The 24895-nt window shown below is 43.8% G+C and overlaps 1 protein-coding gene across 1 annotated transcript in view; it reads left to right on the top strand.

Annotated features, from left to right (window-relative positions):
• GIPC2 (GIPC PDZ domain containing family member 2) overlaps positions 1-24895 on the top strand; it is a 128562-nt gene that overhangs the window by 87770 nt on the left and 15897 nt on the right. The window contains exons 4-5 of the mRNA XM_082265330.1: positions 13529-13638; positions 19830-19911. Coding sequence (XP_082121456.1) covers positions 13529-13638; positions 19830-19911 — 192 coding nt within the window. The remainder of the gene's footprint in view (positions 1-13528; positions 13639-19829; positions 19912-24895) is intronic.

Genomic DNA, 24895 nt, shown 5'->3' with positions numbered 1-24895 from the left:
GGCTGCCTAGGTCGCCTTACAGGTAGCACCGGCCCTGCTAATACATTCTATGCATTGAGATAAAAAGCCTTCTGTGTGCAGCAGCCCCCCTAATACTTACCTGAGCCCCGTCTCGCTCCAGCGATGTCCATGAGTAGGTGGGACTATAAGGGCAACTATATAACCAAAAGTTGGATACTTTTGGATATATGGTTGCCCTTATTGTCCCACCTATTTAGGAGGCTCTTCTCTTTCTATATTTTATTGGGGCGATGGCAACCTACATCCGGGATTCCGAATAATTGGGTATTTTCTATACGAATGTCTCGGCCATCCAGGACTCTCCCTCCTGATTGACCGAGACACAGCGGTGCCATTGGCTCCCGCTGCTGTCAATCAAATTCAGTTAGCCAATGAGGAGAGAGAAGAGGTGGGGCCGAACCATGGCTCCGTCTCTGAATGGGCACATGGAGCTGCAGCTTGGCTTGGGTGCCCCCATAGCAAGCTGCTTGCTGTGGGGGCACTCAACAGGAGTGAGGGGCCAGGTGCTCCCGCCAGGGACCCAAGAAGAGGAGGATTCGGGTTGCTCTGTGCAAAACCATTACACAGAGGAGGAAAGTATAACATTTGTTATTTTAATAGAAAAAAAAAAACGAGACTTTACAATCGCTTTAATGCATTCTATGTATTAAGGTAAAAAACCTTCTTTACTGCAAGATACCCCCAAGCCCCCGTCTACACCTTATTCGTACCTGAGCCCGATCCGATCCAGCAACGTATAAGAGAGGAGCAGCTCTTGCTGCTGTCTCCCTCCACATTGGGCAGATTGATAGCAGGGGGAGCTAGGGGCTCCTGTCAATCAACTTCAGTGACAAGGGAGTGGGGGGCTGGGCTGAGTTCCGCTGTCTGTGTCAATAGACGTAGCAGCGGGGCTCAGGAGTGAGCCCCCATGGGTGCCCCCATGGGAATCAGTTTCCTATTGGGGGCACCAGTAAGAGAGGAGGAGCCAAGAGCGCCAGCCAGGAGAAGAGAAGGATCAGGACCGCTCTGTGCATATCTATTGCACAGAGCAAGTAAGTATAGACATGTTTGTTATTTTTTTTTTAAAAATTGCCTTTACAACCACTTTAAAGTATTTGTAAAGGATATTTTTTTTATAGTTTAAAAAAAAAACGTATGTGTTTATCAGGGCTTTTTTTCAGCGGGAACGCAGTTCCGGCACCTCCACAACTGAATGTATGTATATAATGTATGTTGCTGGGGGTCAGTTGTTGCTGGGAGGGAGGTACTGTAGAGGAAGGGGTCTATTGATGCTGGCTACTGAGAAACCTTTTGTTGCTGGAAGGGATCTATTTTTGCAGGGGGGGGGGGTCTATTGCTGCTGGTAGGGATCTATTGTTGCTGGGGGGTGAATCTTATGTTGCAGGGGGTCAATTGTTTCTGGGAGGGATGTCCTGTTGAGGGAGGGGTCTTTGTTGCTTGCAGCTGGAGGTTCTATTAATGGTGGCTGTTGGGAGTCTATTGTTGCTGGTGGGGATATATTGTTGTTGGAGTGTCCATTATTGCTAGATCTATTTTACCGTCTTTCTTGTTATCATTAACAAATTCCATACAAAATACTTAACACCACAAAATAATATTTGGGTCTATATTCTCTAAAAGGGGCAGTATTGGGAGATGGGTAAGGGGCGGAACCAAGGAACGGTTCTTGGAGGTGGGTAAGGGGCAGAGGCGAAGGGTGACTTAAAAGAGAAGAGTTCCTGAACCTATTCCCTGAGAGAAAAAAAGCCCTGGTGTTTATACAATGGTATTGCACAGAGCAGTTACCCCTCACCTCTTCTAGAGTCCCCTGCTGGTGCTGTCCGCTCCTACTTCCTCCTGGTACTCTCATAGCAAGCCTGTGCCAAGGGGGCAGCCCATGAGTGGGCGTTCCAGAACCAGGTTGTGTGCGTCCATAAAGTGACCAGAAAAATATATCGGCGCATGCATAAATAGGTAAAGTCAAAGCTGCTGAACACCTTGGTACAATAAACAACACCAAAATAGAAACAATAGAGAATATGGTGCAGCGCTAGATATGCAATAAGGATCAACAATAAATAAATTAAAATTGAATACAATCAATAGAACTATTAAAAAAAATCCATGGAAATGAGATAAAATATGCACAGAAAGTCCCAATATGTAAGAGTTAAGTTCATTCATGTAAAAACAGCCCATAGAAAGTGCACGGTGCAATGTCCTAATACAAAGAGTGCTCACACAATGTGAAAATCCTCCACCGGTATGGCTAGCCTCTCACCTGAAAGCTGCAATACAAACAGCATAGGTGTAACCACACACTGGCATCTGGAGACGTGCACTCGGACCAGGTACAGCCACCAAGACTCCACTAAGCAATGGATGGATTCCTTATCCCCTCGATACTCAGCAGTATATGATCCACCATATAAAGTAAAAAGAAGGCAGCACCATAGCGTAATAAAGTCTCAAAACTTTATTTATAACAGGTAAAAAGCCTCTTACTTGATGTCAGCAGACCAGGAGCATAAAACAATCGGTAATCTTTCTGGATAATGAGTGCAGGTGATTGCAGCACGGCTCCGTCCTCCGACCGGACTGCGGGTCAGCAGTCCGGGAAGGAGGAGTTTGTGACGTCACCCGCAGTCAGCAGTCCGGTCGGAGGACGGAGCCGTACTCGCTTCCAGCCGTGCTGCAATCACCTGCACTCATTATCCAGAAAGATTACCGATTGTTTTATGCTCCTGGTCTGCTGACATCAAGTAAGAGGCTTTTTACCTGTTATAAATAAAGTTTTGAGACTTTATTACGCTATGGTGCTGCCTTCTTTTTACTTTATATGGTGGATCATATACTGCTGAGTATCGAGGGGATAAGGAATCCATCCATTGCTTAGTGGAGTCTTGGTGGCTGTACCTGGTCCGAGTGCACGTCTCCAGATGCCAGTGTGTGGTTACACCTATGCTGTTTGTATTGCAGCTTTCAGGTGAGAGGCTAGCCATACCGGTGGAGGATTTTCACATTGTGTGAGCACTCTTTGGATTAGGACATTGCACCGTGCACTTTCTATGGGCTGTTTTTACATGAATGAACTTAACTCTTACATATTGGGACTTTCTGTGCATATTTTATCTCATTTCCATGGATTTTTTTAATAGTTCTATTGATTGTATTCAATTTTAATTTATTTATTGTTGATCCTTATTGCATATCTAGCGCTGCACCATATTCTCTATTGTGTGCGTCCATAGACACACACAGCTCCCATTTCATCCTCAGAGGAGTTTGACTGACAGCAGCAGGTGTCTATGGCTTTCAGTGCTGCCTGTTTCTCCTGTATGATCAGGAATTGTAGGAGCAGTGCTGCAGCCGAGACCGCTCTGGATTTATGGGAGGAGTAAGATAAGCGTTTAGGGACTGGTGGTGGTGGTGTATGAACAGATTGTGGGGGGTTTTAACCATATGCATGGAATGTATTACATTAAAAATGTTTAGACTTTAGAACAACTTTAAAATAGAAATGTAGCAGCTTGCCAGTCCTAAGGTGTGAAGACTGCATTAGCCAATGGCTGCTACTGCTGTCTCAATCAGTGAGGAGGGAGAGTCCTATAGACTCTTGTGCACATGGCTGGATCACAATGGGGATCAGGTAAGTATTACCCATGCTCAACCTGAACCCGAAGCTCATCCCTAGTGACAACGAGCATGGACAAGCACCTGGAGACACCTGGTACTGCAGCAGAGATAGTTGAAGTAACCTGGAAACGGTTAAAGTGATTCTCTAAAGCCTTAAGGTTTTTTACTTGAAAGGTCCAGGATCCCCCCCCTCAGCCCCCCTTTAAACTTACCTGAGCCTGATTGTGCCCAAGATCCATAGCTCTCTTTGTTCTCTTCTCCTCACTGGACAAATTGATAGTAGCGGGAGCCTTTGGCTCCTGCTGCTGTCAATCAAATCCTATGACGAATGAGCTGGGGATGGGGCTGAGCCTCACTGTCTGTGTCTAGTATAGACACAGGCAACGGGGCTCAGGATTGGGTATGCACAAGTGCCCCAATAGGAAGTGGCATTCTACGGTGGGCACTTGCTAAGAGTAGAGAAGAGGAGCCAGGAGCGCTGGTGGGGAACCCCAGATGAGGAAGATCGGGGCTGCATCTGTGCAAAGCCATTGCACAGAGCAGGTAAGTATAGCATGTTTAATATTTAAAAAAAAGTGATATTAAAGGTTCCATTTTTAAAAATTAAAATAATAAACGTTATACTTTATTATATTATGCTCCTTGCATGTTGGGCCTCTGTATTTGGTCAGGCTGTGTAAAAGTCTCACACATGTGGTATCACCATACTCAGGAGGAGTAGCAGAATGTATTTTGGGGTGTAATTGCAAGTATGCATATACTGTGTGTGAGAAATAAATTGTTATTATGACAATTTTGTGTAAACAAAATAAATAAATGTATTTCTTCATTTTCCCAAAAATTGTGGGAAAAAATTGCAACTTCAAAAATCTCACCATGCCTCTTACTAAATATCCTGGAATGTCTACTTTCCAAAAAGGGGTCATTTGGGGGGTATTTGTACTGTCCTGAGGTTTCAGGTCCTTATGAAATGAGATAGACTGTCGGTACATCAGGTGTGATCAATTTTCAATGATTGGCACCATAGCTTGTAGACTGATAACTTTCACACAGACGTTTTTTTTTAAAACGGACACGGAGGACACTTTGGAGTGTCCATTCCGTATGTCCGTTTATCATCCTATACATGTGTATGTCTATGAGATTGCGGATGTCAGCGGATGAAACCGCTGACATCTGTTTTTGCGTCCGTTCCGTTTTTTAAACGGAAGAAAAATCGGGTTCTCTTCCATCTCAAAAAACGGAACTGAATGGAAAGGAAGCAAATCGGATGTCAGCGGATGGTCATCCGCAATCCCATTGACATGCATTATGTCAGTCTTTCATCTGCAAACGGATGGGATGAAAAACGGACATACGGACCGGACCGCCCGTGCAAAGGACCCTAAATAATATCCACTAATTTGGGTTGTATTTACCAAACATATGTGGCAGTATAAATTTTGGCCCAAATTTTAAAAAAAATTACTTATTTGCAAAGTTTTGTTAGAAACTAAAAAAATTCCCTTTTTTTTTTCTTCAAAATTTTCACTCTTTTTTTACTTATATCGCAAAAAATAAAAAACCCAGTGGTGATTTAATACTACCAAAAGAAAGCTCTATTAGTGGGAAAAAAATTATAAAAAATTTGGGTACAGCGTTGCATGACTGAGTAATTGTCATTCAAAGTGTGACAGCGCTGAAAGCTGAAAATTGGTCTGGGCAAGAAGGGGGTGAAAGTGCCCAGTATTGAAGTGGAGTTCAACCCAAAAGTGGAACTTCCGCTCTATTGCTTTCTCCCTCCCTCTGGTGCCACATTTGGCACCTTTCAGAGGAGGAGAGGGGGAATGGGTACCTGTTTTTGACAGGTACCCTTCCCCACTTCCGGTAGACAGTGGCGACATCCACCGAAACTTCTCCTTCCCCCGCTGCTGAGCCTATGAGATTGCGCAGTGCACTTCGCGCATGCACAGTAAGGAACCGGTTTACCTTAGGCTCCATGTACACGGGACGTTGTTAAAAGTCCCTTTGAATGCTGGAATTTTTAGGACGTTTGAAACGTCCGTTCAGTCGCGTTTGTACCCGCGTTTAGCGGGCGTTTAGCAGCGTTTGCGGGCGTTTGCGTTTAGAAGCGTTCCTAGAGGTCCTAAAAATTATTCCCCTTTAAAATGGAAAAACTCGAACGCTAAACGCGGGTCATCGCGTTCAGACATGTTCGGACGCGTTCGGGCGCGTTTGAAACGCTGGGAAACACACGTTCGAATGCAAATAATTGCGTTCTAAAAACAGTCCCTGAACGCAACTGCCTGCAAATGACTGTAAACGACCTGGTGTACATGGACAGATAAGATAAAATGTTGATGGGTTCAGGGGCTTCTGAAAAAAACGCCCAACTGCTCCTAAACGGCCATTTCCAGCGTCCCGTGTACATGGAGCCTAAGAAAGGATGGTTAGCGGCGGCGGCAGCACCCGGCAGCCGATCCGAAAATATCGTCTGGGGTGCTGACATCGTGGGCTACCTGGACAGGTAAGTGTCTAATCACAGGTGTCAAACTGGTGGCCCTCCAGCTGTTGCAGAACTACAAGTCCCATGAGGCATTGCAAGGCTGACAGTTGGAAGCATGACTCCCACAGGCAGAGGCATGACGGGGCTTGTAGCTTCGCAACAGCTGTAGGGCCGCCAGTTTGACACCCCTGATCTGTATATTAAAAGTCAGCAGCTACAGTAATTTTTTTTTTCTCCAGGCGGAACTCCTCTTTAAGTGGTATTTGGGATAGAATACGATGATGCATCTTAGCTCTCCTCCTCTAGGTGGAGCTGTAAGTCTATAATAAAGCGGCTCCTTGCGCGGCGTCTCTGGGTGCACAGTAGTACGACGTTTACCTGCCAATTAGTCTGTGATTTTGCATTTAATAGAGGGGATTTGTCTGGTTTAGAAACTAAACAAGTAACAGAAAGGGCATGTTTTGATAAATAGAATTTAGTAACAAGGGAACAATGTAACATTCTACTGCTACACTAATGCGGTACATTTTTTATTTGCTGGATGAGATGGGTTTAATTAGATCAGTGTTGGCATTTGCTAAGCAGATGCAGGCAGCACAGTTTCTTTTCCCTGCTAATGTATATCCGACTTGTACTTTTGTTCACAATGACAGATCTGCAACAGCGTTAACTCAGCAGTACATAATTGTTGTGTTTAAATGGCGCCAATCTTTTAGGACTTGATTCTTATTATGTATTTATTTTTAAATAGCTCCAGCAAATTGCATAAAACTGTACAGAATACGCAGATCCATTCATAACAAACCCCGGGAGCCAAAGGAGCTCACAATCTATTGTTACTACCACACTCACGCTTGCATTAGAGGCAGCTTGGGAGAAGAGTTTGGAATATTAACCTATCAGTATGACTATGGGAGAAACCAGATCAGCTGTACGAAATCCTTTGCAATATACACTGCTCAAAAATGAATGGAGCACTTTGAAAACGCATCAGATCTCAATGGATATCTATACTGGTATAGACTGGGCAATGTGTTAGGAAGGAAAGGATGCCACATTTTTTGATGAAAATGAAAATGATCACCCTACAGAGGGCTGAATTCAAAGACACCCCGAAAATCAAAGATGCAGCAGGCATCTTTGGGTACAGCGTTGCATGACTGAGTAATTGTCATTCAAAGTGTGAGAGCGCTGAAAGATGAAAATTGGTATGGGCAAGAAGGGGGTGACAGTGTCCAGTATTGAAGTGGTTAAAGTGGAGTTCCAACCAAAAGTGGAACTTCCGCTCTAAGATGCAGCAGGCTAATCCATTTTGCTGAAATTTCATTGCAGCAACTCAAAATGGTGCTCAGTAATTTGTGTGGCCCCCACATGCTTGTATGCATGCCTGACAACTTCGGGGGCATGCTCCTAATGAGACGACAGATGGTGTCCTGGGGTTTTTCCTCCCAGATCTGGACCAGGGCATCACTGAGCTCCTGAACAGACTGAGGTGCAACCTGGCGGCGTCAGATAGACCAAAACATAATGTCCCAGATGTGTTCTGTTGAATTTAGGTCAGGCGAGCGTGGGGGACATTCAATGGTATCAATTCCTTCATCCTCCAGGAACTGGCTCCATACTCTCGCCACACGTGGCCTGGCATTGTCGTGCACCAGGAGGAACCCAGGACCCACTGCACCAGCGTAGGGTGGGACAATGGGTCCAAGGATGTCATCCCGATACCTAATGATGGTCAGGGTGCCATTGCCTAGCCTGTAGAGGTCTGTGCATCCCTCCATGGATATACCTCTCCAGACCATCACTTACCCTCCACTAAACTGGTCATGCTGAACGATGTTACAGGCAGCATAATGTTCTCCACGGCTTCTCCAGACCCTTTCATGTCTGTCACATGTGATCAGGGTGAACCTGCTCTCATCTGTGAAAAGCACAGGGTGCCAATATAGATCCTGCCAATTCTGGTATTCAATGGCAAATGCTAAACAAGTTCTATGGTGCCAGGCAGTGAGCACAGGGCCCACTAGAGGATGTTGGGCCCTCAGGCCACCCTCATGAAGTCTGTTTATGATTGTTTGGTCAGAGACATTCACACCAGTTGTCTGCTGGAGGTCATTTTGTAGGGCTCTGGCAGTGCTCATCCTGTTCCTCCTTGCACAAAGAAGCAGATACCTCTGTTGATGGATTAAAGCGGAGTTCCGGCCTCGGAGATGAAATTTAGATAAAAATCCCCCCGGGACAGTCAGGGCTGGTAAATTCCATAATGGATAGCCTCTGAACTGTCCCGGGTCGCACTTATCTTTTAGATGAAAAACTTACCTTGAAAATTTCTTCTCCAGCGCTGCCATCTCGGATGTGGGCAGCTGAAGCCAGCGCGTCCTCTTCTGTGTCCTCTTCGTCCCAGAATGCGCCTGCATCGGCCCCGTTCGTCACTTCAGTGCATCATCCCTGCACAGCCCAGAAGCTGTTTAGCAGGGATTTGATGGGTCAGATCGCATGACGAGTCGCACCCTATTGTCGGCAATGGAACAGCGATTTGAAAAGTAATTCCTGCACTACTTTTGGACATTTAAGGCGCAACTTGCATAGTCATCTGTTCATGAAGTCGCACAGATGTCAGCCAAGTTGCCCCTGAAGTCGCACTGACGTGTCTTTGAAATCATGCAATTTCAAGTGAATTCTACTTGTATTTTGCTATCCCTGGTCCCCCACCCCCCCAATTTCCATTTTCATGTCATACCTTATTTTAGACCCAGTGATGTCATCACTGGGTCTCTGTGATTCTGTTTGCAATGCAGGCAGATGATAGCTGGTGGGAGGGGCCAGCAGGTTATTGACATAGATTCGTGGAAGCATGATGGCACCCTCCCTCAGTAGTACAGTACCCCTGAATAGTTCTAAGCCTTGATGCAAGCAATGGGCTGGAAGGAGGTATGTGAGAGATAATAAATACCAGCAACAATTCCAATCCGATGCATCCACTGTTCAGGTACGCAGCAGCTGCAGATCTCAAGGAGTACAAATGCATTGGATCCTGCTTGTCTCCAGGTCTCAGCCACATGCTGAAAGGGTTAGCTGTCAGTCAGGCAGTGGGGTGGATCCCAACAGTATTGCCGGGATGCTTCTCGAGCCTGGAGTGGCTCAACCCCAGGCAATGGTCTGCTTTCAGCTGGCGCTAGGTCACAGGAGGACAAAAAGTAGTGTACTCCTGTGATCCACAAGAGAAGTTGTCCAAAAATGCTTTGGCCATATTTTTTTTTTTTTTTATGGTTCAAACATTTTATTGGAGAACAAAGTAAACAGGTAACAACAATTGGTAAACAGAGTGACAAGATAAGTACAAGCCAGATGCGCTAACAAAATAATTGCTACAATAATCATGGGTCAAACTTAGGAGTAGGTGGATAAGAGGCGACCAGGGGGGCTGTGGCCAGGACTCTGCAACCGGCGTAGCCAACCCATAGGCACCCCATAAAGGGAACACTCTGTGCCCAGGTGGGGAGGCGCGGCCAAGCAGCAGGCGAAGCAAGGGTGAACAAAGCCCAGTAGCTCAGTAGTACGTGAGAAGGGATAAATGTGTGCGAAAATCCACATGGCATTGCAACTAGACGGGGAAAACAGAGGATACAATAAGTAAAACCAGGAAAAGCAGGCCAAACCAGGGAGCCTGCGGGGTGCACTCTGTAGTTCTTGACAGGCTCAAACAGGTGTGTTGTTGGTGCCAGAACAAATCATGTAAGGAGGTGGTGGAGGAAAAAAAGGGGGGGGGGGAAGGAAGGTTCGCCGGGGGGGGGCAATGAACAGGGAGTAGTAGCCAGTAAGCCTCAGGTTAATATCAGGGCAGCAGGAGGGAGGTGTCAAAATTGGACGGAAGAAAATTGTCAACCCAAGGTTGCCAAAGTCTACTGTACTTTTCTATTTTATCTATTAGAACCGCCTCAATTTTGGCGTGTATCATGGCGGTGGTGACCCGCTGCTTGACCTCAGGCAAGGAGAGGTGCGGGGACTTCATATTTTTTTTTTAAGTGAGGCCTGAGCTGCCCAGGTGGAAGGGGCACCTACTGGAGGAGGAGTTAGGGATGGACCCATGACCTTAGTGAAATGGCTAAAAAACTGCAGGATAAAAAGGATGTGATGAGGACGGCAAGCTTGAGGAGAATGGATAAAGGTAGGAGAGTGGGGCTTTTTATTAGGATATAAACATCATAAACCGTAGAAGAATTAATTAGGAACATCCACTGTGCAGCCCATAGCCAGTATCAGCATGCTTCATCTGTACCTGAGGTCTATGTCCAATCTGCAAATAGGAACACCAATTCACCCAGAATGTTGAGTACAAGAAAGTTATGTTTGGCTTTGCAGCGTATTGACAATTCTTCTCTCCATGGGTGGTTTTATTATGGCCTAAATAAGCCTGGAAAAGGCACTTTGCCCACTTCCTCAAACATCCTGTTCTTCGGAGGCCTTTGAAAGAATTGACCATGTAATGGTTCTGCACCCTCAAGCGGTACATACGGTTTTAAATAATGCATATGTCGGCTTCGTTCCAATGGCTTCTCGAGTTCCCTGTATTGAGTTGTCTTGGCAGGTCTTTGCTATGTCACAAAGGTCTGGATTAAGCTGTAATTCCCTCTTCACCATAGGATAATAGAATTGTGATAGATCAGTAACTGAACCTTGATTACAAAGAGGTTTGGCGGTACTGGCGTGAGGCCGTTTGTCTTAAAAACCTCCTAGGAGGTGTGTGGACTCGTTCACTGTTTTTCTTATAATGAATGTCAGCTGTTATCATAGACATCCCATGTTTAAATTGGAAACATTTTAGAATATTTTTGTGTATTAAAGTTATGGGGCGTTGTTCCACCCAAAAGTAAAATTTTTGTTATAGGTAGAGCATAGCTGGCCACAACTTATTTTATGACTTGGGAACTTCAGTGGCAACATCACCACCTTTCAGTATAATGAGTTCCAAAAGTTCTACTTGTACTTTCGATAGCATGAAATGAAGTACATGTACAGGTGGAGCTCTCACTTGAGGAGTTCTCAACAGAAACATAAAACCATCAGTAAAAAAAAAACATCATTATTGGTTTAGGGTGGACTAACCTTTTAATCAGTCACCTAATTATATTATTGATTTATTCTATGGTCAGTCCTGCCACAACTGATCTTCCAGTTGTAGACTGATTGCAGCAGTGAGATTTATTGGTTCAGTGGTCTTATGCCTGTAGCACCCTCCTAGATAGGTTGCTAGTTAGGTTAGTTAGTTCTTGTGACTCTCCCGTAATTAATTGAGCAGTTTGTGATTGCTTTGGGCTGTTCTGGGTTTCACTGGCTGCAGGTTTGATTTATTTCCCCTGCCTTTTGGAGGATTCTAGAATGTAGTGGGCTGGATGAAGCAAATCAACAGCTAAATATTTATGTTGTCTCAGCCAGTCCCTGGTAGAAAGTGCCCAGATAGTGGCTGGGAGCGAGCATAAATAGTCTGAAGCCTAGAGCTGCCCTGTTATTTATCCAGGGGAAGATGTTCCCAGCAGTCGAGTAGCCCAGGAGTTGGTTTCACCTGTTTTCAACGATGTCTCAACTGCGGCAGAGCTGGGGGGGGGGGGTATTCTTTTAAGTCCTCTTACGTTAATAGAAGGCTTTCACTGAGGGGCTGTTCTAGAAGATTCACTGAGGAGTTGTCTGCCTGATACTGGAGGTATCCAGGGACACTGTGAGTACAGACCTAAACAAAGGAACCCTAGTGACTGTTGCTGCTGCTATGTCTATCCTATTAATACTAGTGTTTGCCTGGCCTAGGACACTGCTGAAGGTGTCCCAGTGCTGTCCAATTGTTGGGCTACTGCTGGAAGATCTGCTCTGCGAAGTGAACTCCCCGATCTATTGCTTATTGTCAATGGAGTATCGCATAGCTACATGCCCTAACCAAGCAATTAATTTATAAAAAATGCAACCCCTAGCCAGAGGTGTGACTGTTGCTGTGTGCCTGACTGCCATTGCACATATTTGGGGGGAAGAACGTGGGACAATTCTAGAGGCATGAGTCTTGCTCTCTGTGCTGAAACAAGAGAAGTCTAAGGAAAATGTTTCCAAAAGTAATGCAAAAGGGCCCATGACTTCTTTTTATTACCTTACATAGGTTGTTCAAATTTAACATGTTGGTAAAGAAACTCTTTCTCTATAGTAACTCTTCTTCTTTTACACTTTAGGTAAATAATGCATCCCAAGCAGAAGCTAAGTGCCTTCATTGAGGGGTGCAGGCTGTCCGACATCCACAGAAGGCTACAGAACGTTTTTGAAGATGAAACTGTTGACAAGAGTCACCAGTGACAATACATTGCTCTTGTCAATGTGTCATCTCTGTAGCCTACTGTGTATGTTGTGTTGCAGAGTGTGATCACGGGGTGCAGCGGAGTCCATTCAGATCAGACATTGTGGAGTAAACAGGAACTGGCTTCTTTATTGGAACATAACACAGAAATCAAAGATGTCACCTCATTGTAATAAGAACAACAGAACAGGAAGAGATAACCAACAAGTTCAGTACAGTGTACAGGAAATTACAACACATCATAGAAATGCATAGCATATCACTGAGCATTAGCGACATCTAGTGTCCTATTTGTGAACTGCAGTTAATCTGCTAAGCTGAAAGCTGTTGTATCTCCAACATGTTGAACAGCCTGCACCCCTCCTTCACCAAGAACCCAATGACAGTATATTGCTTCTGCTTGGAATCCATTATTTATCTGCATTGAAAGACAAACCACTGAAGGAAGAGCCACTGTACCAACATATGAAATTTTTATGACATATGCAAGGCAATAAAAAAGGTATGCCCACTTTTGCATGCCTTAAGATACAACCCCTTTCTTTTTTTTTTTTACATGCAAGGATAATGCCATACACATTTTAGCCATGGCAGGTAAGCAGACCTGGTCCCGGTACACAAATCTCCCTGCTGAAATCTTCAAAGAGAAATCAAAACTGTATATGTTTCAACCCAATGAGCTTCTACTCAAAAATAAAAAAATCTTTTTGGGCGAGGTGATTCTTTATATCTCCAAGTATCGTAAAAATTTAAAATTTTACAGTGTTAACTTTCTATTCCAAATATATTCAACCGCTAAAAACTAAATGGCTTCTAAATTCCCTGTTCCAGGGGCAAAATGTATCTTGTAAAATTGTGAACATTTTGGAGTCCTATGTTTACAGGAAAGTATTATCTGTTTAATATTTAGCAATTAATGTTTGGTACCCAGGTCACCTTCCTCAGTCCCTCTATGTAGTGCTAATTTACTTTCCCTTCTTAGATAAAGATGCTAACGAGCTCGGAGTCTAAGATACATTTTGCTGAGTTAGAAGATAAAAAAAATAAAACTGCAATTTTTTTTATGCTTTCAGAAATGATTGAGCCAAGGTCGAAAGGTGGAAAGACAACAGATGGTAAAATTTCCACTGGAAGAGAGACATTACGGTTACGATCTAAAGGACCAGCTACTGTGGAAGAAATGGTAAGTCATTACGTTTTAAAACCAGGGAAATTATCGAACATTCCAACCATACTTTAAAAGAATGACATTTAAAGGAAACCCACAGTCTTTTAAAAGAGAAACTAAAATCTGTAAGTATTGCCAAAAAGGCAGGCAGAGGGAAAAGGACTAGTCACCGGTATTGCCTATGGCCTCTCTGTAGCTAAACCTTTCCCATCACTGACTTATCATGACTTGTTCTGCACTGTATCTCTATATGGAGGTGGCCATCTTGGTAGAGGCACAAAAAAAGAGAGAACCTCTACGGTACTTAAAAGGCCAAAGTGCACAAAATAACAGTGTCTGCAGATTTTTTTTATATAAAAAGATCAATACAAAGCTTTATGAAGACAATCAAAAAGATGAAAAAAGTTTCGGCTGGTGTAATCATTCGACATCAAGAAAGAAACAAGCAATATGAGATGGTGTTCCACAGTATCTGTTGGCGATATAGTGGTCTCCTAAGGACTGATCACACGAAAAACAACTGACATGTTTTAGAAATGGGATTCTTTCTTCAGGGGTGTACACTGTGTAGAGCAACATCACTGGTGTGTATAGTCAACAAGTAAACATGTATAACAGCCAACAAAAACTTAAGAGCCGGTTCACATACAGGCGACCCGACTTGCCGGGGTGACCTGTGAAGTCAATGCAGGTCGCTCCAGGTCGCCCCAAAGTAGTACAGGACCCTTTTTCTAAGTCGGAGCGACTTGTGCCGCTCCTATTAGAACGGGTCCTGTGCTAATCTATGGCAGGCGACCCACGGCGACTTGTCAGGCGACCAAGTCGCCTGACAAGTCGCCCCAGTGTGAACCGGCTCTAAAACCAAGTAGTAGCATCCATCACATAGCCCGAGTGGAATAGACAGTCGCCACCCACAACATGGTGGGTCTTAGACAAGGGCCACCTCAAAGCGGAAGATGGAAATAGGAAATTAAAGAAGCAGAGGTCAGCATAGTACTGTGGTGGACGGTCTGTGGAGGCCTGCCTGGCTGTGGCCTGGGATGCATTGAGGCAGGGTTTTGCTTCCTTGTGTCAGAGCCTCCAGTAAGGAGTACAATGAGCAGCACAATAGTGTCATCACCAAATCTCACTCCAAATTCCAGAGGAAGTGAGAAGTGCCTAGGCACATTCACATACCATGAAGTGTTCTGCCATTTTTCAAGAGAAATTTCAGATAAAAGGTAGATTTTGCATAGGCACAACTAACATTTCAAGATGTTCAATATAACATAGCAGATATGAACTTTTTGAGTTCAGTTTCAATTTAGGAGTGCATAACGGGACAGGAAATCTGAAGAAATCTCCCCAGTGTAGACACAGAGAATAAAAAAAACTTGACAGAGCAATAGCTGCATGGCATTTCTCAGGGTGGGTTTCCTAAAGATGATAATAGTAGACCATGCCTGTGTAATGTGTGTTGAGATGTCCGTTTGTAGTCTGCATTGGAATGTCTATGGAACAATTGGTGGAGCCCCAGGGCTTGTTGGTGTATGTTTGTGGCTCTGGTGTATGCTCAGAGACACTGCAGGGCTCTGCCAGTTCCTATAGACCTGACAACCCCCCCCCCCCGCAGTGGGCCTGCCTATGCGCTGGTTTTCGATTCAAGATGGCAGCCCTGGAGAAAAGCATTGTAGGGAAAACCTTCTTTGCTTGCAAGCAAGACAACTGAACTGGTTATGAACTCCATGATCTTGTGATTGGCTGTAAATAGGTATGCATATATGTGCCATCATATAAGGTCCACCTCTGAGCTGCCATATACATTGTTCGGTTGGCTCAAAGGGGCTAATGGGAAACCTAAACATGAACATTTATGCTATTCCTCATACCTGGTTACACAACATAAATGCAAGTACGCACAAGGTCTCACATTCCACTTGTGCATACGTTTAGGCTTGTGTCCACTCATCTCAGCTCACACCATGCACATGAAAAACAAGTCAACAGCACTCAGCATACCCAGTTTCTTTTCAATAGTTTTTATTAAAGATTTTCAGGGTAACAATAAATACGAACAATCCTCACCACAACAGTGAGTCAAGCTTGCATTGATAAGTCATACATACAGTCAATTATCAAGCAATATATAATAGGGATACTTGTGACAGACAACAGGAAAAACAAAGGAAAAAATGTAGCATACAGAGCTAAAGAGGAAACACTGTGGCGGTCAGAGGGCGGCGCCCCAGCCCCGGAACCCCGAAGGGAACACACTGTGCTAGGACTGGGCCCCCCCTGGCCACCTCCTAGATACTGCGGCCCAAACGCCACCATGTCCAGCATGTCCATTAAGTCACATCCCGCTAATTCTGAACCTTTAACCGTGACTGTTGCAATTTGATTCTTAGTAGTGAGAATGGGTTTAGATAGAAACAATTTTACTATCAACAGGACAGTCCGAACATTACCTCCAAAATGATGTATCAGTCATCAAGCATACCCAGTTTCAATCACATTTTATTGGCTACAAGTAAATCCAAACAGCGCCTAGGCTCCTTATGTACAGTGCATGGCTTGACTCATATTTAGTACACATACACTTCTTCAGGGGAGCCAGGGCGGTGCTTGGATCGACTAACCGTCAATTCACACACTGCCTATGTGGTATTTGGGTTGACTTGTAGTCAGCGAAGTCTCCTGTTAGGTTGTGTGTGGATTGACTCAGAGCTAATAAAAATTATTTGGAAAAACTATTTGGAACTGAGTATCTGGAGTGGAGCTCCAGCAAGCACTGAACTTATTCTCTCTGGAGAAGAGACGATTGAGGAGGGATATGATAACAATGTACAAATACTGTACTGGCGACCCTAGCATAAGAAACAAACTATTCAGAGAAAGGGAATACAATAAGACACGTGGCCACTCACTAAAACTAGAGGAAAGGCGGTTTAACCTTAAAGTACGTAAGGGGTTCTTCACTGTAAGAGCGGTAAGGATATGGAATTCTCTTCCACAAGCAGTCGTATCAGCAGGGAGCATCGATAGTTTAAAAAAACTATTAGATGGGCACCTTTAAGACCGCAACATACAGGGGTATACAATGTACGGTTAACAGCAAACACACACACACACACATCATAGGTTGAACTGGATGGACTGGTGTCTTTTTTTCAACCTCACTAACTATGTAACTATGTAGCTCTCTCTCACGTGTTCCTTGTTGCATGACCAGAAAATTGCGATCTCAAAATTACAATTTCTGTAGGCCAAAACTCCACTTGACCCAGTACTGTAACATCAGTCATCCAAATCAACCTGATCTTTTTTCAGAATTCTAAATGCAGAAAAACTCCATAATTCCGGCAACTCATTTACCAATCCACCTAAATAATCAACTGTCATCTGTTGATGATGTGCATAAAAGTTCAGGATGGCATTTAGAGTAGCCTGATTGGCACCTGAATTATATACAAATTAGCCCATCCTCACTCTAAAGAGAATAACAAGAGACATGTAATGATGATCAATTTATGTGAAGGTGAGCAGGAACTCTTAGATTTGAGTGCAGGTTTCCAGGTCAATATGTTCAGTACCTGTAGAGGAAAAACAATCTTCTCTAATAGTTCAGATACAACAGATAATCTTTTTAGTACGCTCTGTACAGTGAGGCCAATCTATGAGAACATGAGCTTTCAGCTATACATGTGAGCTGCAGCATGCGTGCGCCAGTATAAACCTCGACATGTCCAAGAAAGTACTCTTAGAGGGCAAATTGCTAACAGAATGTAAAACGAAAAGTACAGAAAACCCATGGGGGGTCTTCAAGATTAAATGCATGCTTTAACATTATTGTGCAAAAAGTCACAGACTTTGGTTGTTGGGTACTTCCATCATGAACTGGTCATAAATGGTCAGATAGAGCAATAAGAGGTCAATTGTTGCTCGATATGCACACTACATTTATATATCAACTAATGAGAAAAAGGTAAAATGGTATTGGTGTTCCAATACAACAGGCCCTGAGTGAGCCCCGCAGGGAACCGTGTATTTAGAGGAGACACCCAACCTGGGACTTTGTAGGCAGGAATTAATTGGCATAAATAGATAAATAAAGAAACCATTTAAAATATAATAATTTTATTAATACATGTGTACAAAATTGTTAAAGAAGAAAACACAGATGCAAATGCATCAAAAAACAGACAGTGTAGAAAATGTGTGATACATAAAATTATGAACCATATCCTAAAGTAATGGGGTCACCCAGGTCCAACATGTTTCACCAGACAACCAGACAACGATTACCCGGTCCAGTTTTCACTATTGTTTGAGGACTTTTTTGTGTCGTCCGGGAGTGGGAGCACTCCCCGGCTGGACGCAGATCATCCCATTAATTGCTGACTTTTGATTGTGCCCCAGATTCTATAATAGTGGTCAGTGTTTGACTCTATATCTACACTCAGATGATGAACATATATGGTGTCATGCTTTACTAATATGTTTCTTCTATGTGATGTTTAAGAAGCAGAATATATATAGCTTTGTATTGACAATATGTTATTTATACCTAGAACCTGCATAGAGGTCACCAGCACTCATGGTCCCCGAAGAAGCCCCCAGAGTTGGCGAAACATGTTGGACCTGGGTGACCCCATTACTTTAGGATATGGTTCATAATTTTATGTATCACACATACTAGGACTAAAATAGAAATTGGGATGTGTTGTACTTGGCCTTACAGGGGCTGCTCTAAGAGTCCATTCAGACTAGCGCGACTTGTCAGGCGACTTGGTCGCCTGACAAGTCGCGGTCGGTCGTTTGCCATTGAGTATTACAGGACCCGTTCTAATAGGAGCGACACAAGTTGCTCCGACTTAGAAAAAGGGTCCTGTACTACTTTGGGGCGACCTGGAGGCGACTTGCATTGACTTCAATTATATGAATATAATTCACAGGTCGCCCCACAAAGTTGTGTCGCGCCAGTCTGAATGGGCTGTAACACCAACATGTTTTTTTTTTTTCTCAGTAATAATGAAATTAAACAAATAATAAAAAATGGTCAGAATACAAACGCAGACAGTAAAAAATAGTAAATCCTCACATTGAAGGTCTCCATTACACTAGTAAGTAGTAAGGGACCTTAATACACTGGTGGTCAGTGGGAAGACTGCTCCTCCATTGGTGGTCAGTGGGTGGTCAGTGGGAAGACTGCTCCTCAATTGGTGGTCGGTGGGTGGTCAGAGGGAAGACTGCTCCTCAATTGGTGGTCAGTGGGAAGAATGCTCCTCCATTGGTGGTCAGTGGGAAGACTGCTCCTCCATTGGTGGTCAGTGGGAAGAATGCTCCTCCATTGGTTATCAGTGGGTGGTCAGTGGGAAGACTGCTCCTCCATTTGTGGTCAGTGGGAAGAATGCTCCTCCATTGGTGGTCAGTGGGAAGAATGCTTCTCCATTGGTGGTCAGTGGGAAGAATGCTCCTTACATTGGTGGTCAGTGGGAAGACTGCTCCTCCATTGGTGGTCAGTGGGAAGACTGCTCCTCCATTGGTGGCCAGTGGGAAGACTGCTCCTCCATTGGTGGTCAGTGGGAAGACTGCTCCTCCATTGGTGGTCAGTGGGAAGACTGCTCCTCCATTGGTGGTCAGTGGGAAGACTGCTCCTCCATTGGTGGTCAGTGGGAAGACTGCTCCTCCATTGGTGGTCAGTGGGAAGACTGCTCCTCCATTGGTGGTCAGTAGGAAGAATGCTCCTCCATTGGTGGTCAGTGGGAAGAATGCTCCTCCATTGGTGGCTAGTGGGAAGACTGCCCACTTTACAGATAGCTAAGAGGACCATTGGTGTCCATGTTAGCTAATCTGAGAGGAAGACATTGCTTATTGCTCATGAAACCCCTATCAACCTCTGGAAGAAACTTTGGTTTCTGCAGAACTTTGGTTGAGAATGGATGGAGTAAATGGATAAGTTAATTATTTTTCACCTAGCTTCTTCTTCATTGTCCTGGCTGGCGCAGGGAGCTGACCAAACTTTGTTACCTAAACGTCTGGTCAGAAGCCTGGCTCTACTGTCTATCAGGGCTTCATATATCTTTGAGGAGAAAATAAATTAATCATTGAAATGCTTCAATGGTGAATCCTTGACTCCTAGTAACTCACTCTTTTAACTCTGCTGTTTATGCATTGTTTATGTCATGTATATTTTAAATATAATTTCTCTACTTGTTCCTTCATAGCCTACTGCTTTCGAAGAAAAGGCGATTAAGAAAGTGGATGACCTTCTAGAGAGCTACATGGGGATAAGAGACATCGAGTTAGGTGAGTCCATTTTCATCTTGTAATAAATGCAAAGGTCACTATAATCTCCCTTCTATATTACCGTCAGCCTCTCCTGCATTATTAAACTGCGGTTTTCAAACAATCTTGAGGTTTCCAGAGCTGAAATGCCATGCTTTGCAACGGTAAAACCTAATGGAAAGTAGCAGACTTGGGGAAATTCAATTTATTTTCATTGAGAATGCCTTGATTTCACGGCCTGTGGCGAAGACGGTTTTACAGGGCTGCAGCTGGCGTTCAGCCCAACAAAACACATCTCTCGGGATTGTTTCACAAATCAGACTTGAACTTTGAGCTTCTCAAGCGATCCGAGGACCAAAATGTCAAACAGAGTTTATGGAAAAATTTTGCTGGGCTGATTTTCGGAAATAAACACAAGCTTAGCCTCCACCTCTTCGAAGTATTCACCCAAAACGTAACCACAGACCGATAAACCCGGGATATTTAGTGGTTGGCTTCAATAACATGGCTGCCGTGATGCTACCTGAGCCCAGATCCCTTCTACTCCAAAGCTTTGACCTGACTGCCAGTGAAATTGCTTGTTAAATTATTTCCTTATGTTTTCTTGTTGGTATTTTGTAAAGAGGGGGTGTTGTGTAAGCTGTGAGATGGCCTAAACGCAATGATTTACAAATATTTGTCAAAATTCATCACATCTTGCACACATGGAAAGTATTTTGGCTTGTAGGGTTTTGGTTGGAATGCCTGCTCTTGTGGGCTGCCATCTGCTGGTATGCTGCGTGTACTGCAAGACAAAGTTCACATTTTGTTAACCACTTTACCACCGGAGGATTTTGCTGTCTTACGTCCAGGCCACTTTTTGCGATTCGGCACTGTGCAACTTTAACTGACAATTGCGCGGTCATGCAACGCCGTACCCAAACGAAATTTACGTCCTTTTTTTCCCACAAACAGAGCTTTCTTTTGGTGGTATTTGATCACCTGTGCGATTTTCATTTTTTGCGATATTAATTAAAAAATGCGACAATTTTGAAAAAATAACCATATTTTTCTACTTTGACAGTAAAAATATCCAATATATTCAATTTTTGTCATATATTTAGGCCAAAATGTATTTAGCTACATGTCTTTGACAAAAAAATTCTCAATGAGCGTATTTTTAACTGCTTTATGACGGAAGGTTTTACCCCATTCCTGACCAGGCCATATTTTGCGATTCAGCACTGCGTTAAACGGACAATTGCGCGGTCGTGCGACGCTGTACCCAAATTAAATTGATGTAATTTTTTTCCCCACAAACAGAGCTTTCTTTTGGTGGTATTTGATCACCTGTACGATTTTTTACCTTTTGCGCTATAAACAAAAAATGAGCGACAATTTGAAAAAATAACAATATTTTTCACATTTTTTATATGAAATTCCCCCCCAAAAAAATATAAAAATCTAAATTTTTTAACATTTTAGGCCAATTTGTTTTCTGCTACATATTTTTGGTAAAAGAAATCGCAATAAGCGTATTTTAATTGGTTTGCGCAAAAGTTATTGCATTTACTAACTAAGGGAAAGCTTTCTGTCATTTTTGGTGGTTTTTTTTTTTTTAACGAGTAATGGCGGCGATCTGCGATTTTTTTTTTTTTTTTTTGCGGGACTGCGACATTGCGGCAGACAGATCGGACCTTTGACTGACATTTTTGACACTTTTGGGGTTGCCAGTGACATCACTACAGTAATCAGCGCTATACATATGCACTGTTACTGTAAAAATGACACTGGTAGGGAAGGGGTTAATTTTTATTGGAGAGGGAGGGGTTAATGTATGCCTGGTGCTTACTGACGTGTGGGGGGGGGAGGTGACTGAGTGACACAGGAACAGATCGCAGGTTCAGCTATGCTGAACCCTGCAATCTGACCCTGTCTGTCACTTAGGAGATCCGTCCGCTTTGTTTACACAAGCGGGCGGATTTCCACACTAGATCCCCGACGATCGGGGAAGAGCAGCGGTGATCACCGCCCCTCCTCCCCTGGCCCGACTCCCGCTGTGACTGAATACAGAGGGAGCGAGCCTCCGGCAGCACATGCCGCCGAGAGAGGGGAGTGTCTGGTGACGTAGGTCTACGTCGCCAGACGATAACGAACCACTTTGCCGCAGTACAGTCAACGTGACTGGTCAGCAAGTGGTTAAAGAACAATGAATTGCAGTGCCTTGAAAAAGTATTCATACCCCTTGAAAATTTCCACATTTTGTCATATTACAACCAAAAAGGTAAATTGATTTTTTGTGATAGTCCAAAACAAAGTGGCACATAATTGTAAAGTGGAAGGAAAATGATAAATGTTTTTCAAAGTTGTCAACAAATAAATATCTGAAAAGTGCGGCGTGCATTTGTATTCAGCCCCCTTTACTTTCATACCCCGCCTAACTGAACCAATTGCCTTTAGAAGTCACCTAATTAGAGTCCACATGTGTGTAATTTAATCTCAGTATAAATACAGCTGATCTGTGAAGCCCTCAGAGGCTTGTTAGAGAACCTTAGTGAACAAACAGCATCATGAAGGCCAAGGAACACACCAGACAGGTCAGGGATAAAGTTGTGGAGAGGTTTAAAGCAGGGTTAGGTTTAAAAAAATATCCCAAGCTTTGACTATCTCATGGATCACTGTTCAATCCATAATCCGGATATGGAAAGAGTATGGCACAACTGCAACCCTACCAAGACATGGCTGTCCACCTAAACTGACAGGCCGGGCAAGGAGGGCATTAATCAGAGAAGCAGCCAAGAGGCCCATGGTACCTCTGGAGGAGCTGCAGAGATCCACAGCTCAGGTGGGAGAATCTGTCCACAGGACAACTATTAGTATTGCACTCCACAAATCTGGCCTTTATGGAAGAGTGGCAAGAAGAAAGCCATTGTTGAAAGAAATCCAAAATAAGTCCCGTTTTCAGTTTGCGAGAAGCCATGTGGGGGACACAGCAAACATGTGGAAGAAGGTGCTCTGCTTAGATGAGACCAAAATTAAACTTTTTGGCTTAAAAGGAAAATGTTATGTGTGGCTGGAAAACTAACACTGCACATCACCCTGAACACACCATCCCAACTGTGAAACATGGTGGTAGCAGCATCATGTTGTGGGGGGATATCCCAACTGTGAAACATGGTGGTAGCAGCATCATAATGTGGGGATTTTTTCTTCAGCAGGGACAGGGAAGCTGGTCAGAGCTGATGGATGGAGCCAAATACAGGGCAATCTTAGAAAAAATGTCACTCTCTAGATGTGCAAAGCTGGTAGAGACATACCCAAAAAGGGATTTGCAGCTGTAATTGCAGCGAAAGGCGGTTCTACAAAGTATTGACTGAATACAAATGCACCCTACACTTTTCACATATTTATTTGTAAAAAATGTTGAAATCCATTTATCCTTTGACCTCCGGGCAGGTTTACCCCCCCCCCCATGACCAGGCCACTTTTTGCGATACAACACTGCATTAATTTAACTGACAATTGCGCAGTCATGTACCCAAATTAAATGTATGTCCTTTTTTTCCAGCACATAGAGCTTTCTTCTGATGGTATTTGATCACCTCTGCAGTTTAGATTTTTTTGTGCTATAAACAAAAAAACACACAATATTTTTTACTTTCTGCTATAAAACATATTCAATAAAAAAAGTCTTAATCAATTTAGTGCCGGTTCACACTAGGGCGACCTGTGAGGCGACCTGGTCGCCTCACAGGTCGCCGTAGGTCGCCTCCCATAGGGAAGCTACGGACCCGTTCTAATAGGAGCGACACAAGTCGCTCCGACCTAGAAAAAAGGTCCGGAGCTTCTTTGGGGCGACCAGGAGGCGACCGCCATAGACTTCAATGTTATGAAGTCCGTTGCGGCCGCTCCAAGGTCGCGGCGCGCTGCTCGCACCGCGACCTCGGAGGTTGCCACCTAAAGTAGCGTCGCGGTAGTGTGAACCGGCGCTTAGGCTAATGTGTATTCTGCTACATATTTTTGGTAAAAAAAAAAATCCCAATAAGTGTATATTGATTAGTTTACACTAAAGTTACAGCGTCTACAAAATTTTTTTTTTTTTTTTTTATTAGTAATAGCGGCGACCAGTGGTAATTTTGGCAGCAAATTTCTATGTAGTTTTAGTCATAGTCTTTTGACTAAAATGCCATTTTATTTTTAGTCGTATTTTAGTCATCTGAATTGTTTTAGTTTTAGTCATATTTTCGTCGACTAAAATCCCCAGTACATTTTAGTCAGTCAATCTAGGTAATCTAATAATGTTATTATTTATGGTATTAAGTAGTGATCGACCGATGTCATTTTTTTTATTGCCGATACCGATATTTTGGTCATCGCATATCGGTATCAGTCGATATCTGCCAATATTTTCGGACATTTAAAAAAAAATTTTTTTTTCATTTTTTTTTTTTTTTTACACAGGTACTCTTGTGGAGAGATCTGGGGATCTAAAAGACCCCAAACCCCTCCTCTGCACTTAAAAGCATTCAAAATGCCAAGTTTGGCTGTTTTAAATGCTGTAATTTTTTTGAATTTGCCGCCAAGTACCCGGAAGTGATGCCATGACATCCCTTCCAGGATTTTACATAGAGACCCGATCAGAGCCGAATGCGGCTTTGATCGGGTCTTCGGCGGCCATGCAGAATGGTTGCCCGGGTCTCCCGGTGGGACGGGAGACCCGGGCGAGCCGCGGAAGGTGGGGATGTTCCCTCCCGCTCCTTGTAATGACAGCCAAGCGGCTTCTCAGCCACATCGGTTGTCATTACAAGACAGCCGACTGTCGGCTATGGACGCCGGTATCGGGGTGATGCCTCTAGCTGCAGGCATCACTCCGGTACAGCACTTTCCCGAAATATCAGCAATAATGATCACCTTGGTGGCTGATTCCAATATATAGGGAAAAGTGCAGATCGGCCCCAGATATATCAGCTTTGCTGCTAATCGGTCGATCCCTAGTTTTAAGGTTTGAACGTGCACTACAGACACA

Source organism: Pelophylax lessonae (genome assembly GCF_965119305.1).
Source record: "Pelophylax lessonae genome assembly, chromosome: 8".
Lineage (NCBI taxonomy): Eukaryota > Metazoa > Chordata > Amphibia > Anura > Ranidae > Pelophylax > Pelophylax lessonae.
The sequence above is the reverse complement of the archived record's forward strand: the minus strand, read 5'-3'. Positions and strand labels throughout refer to the sequence as shown.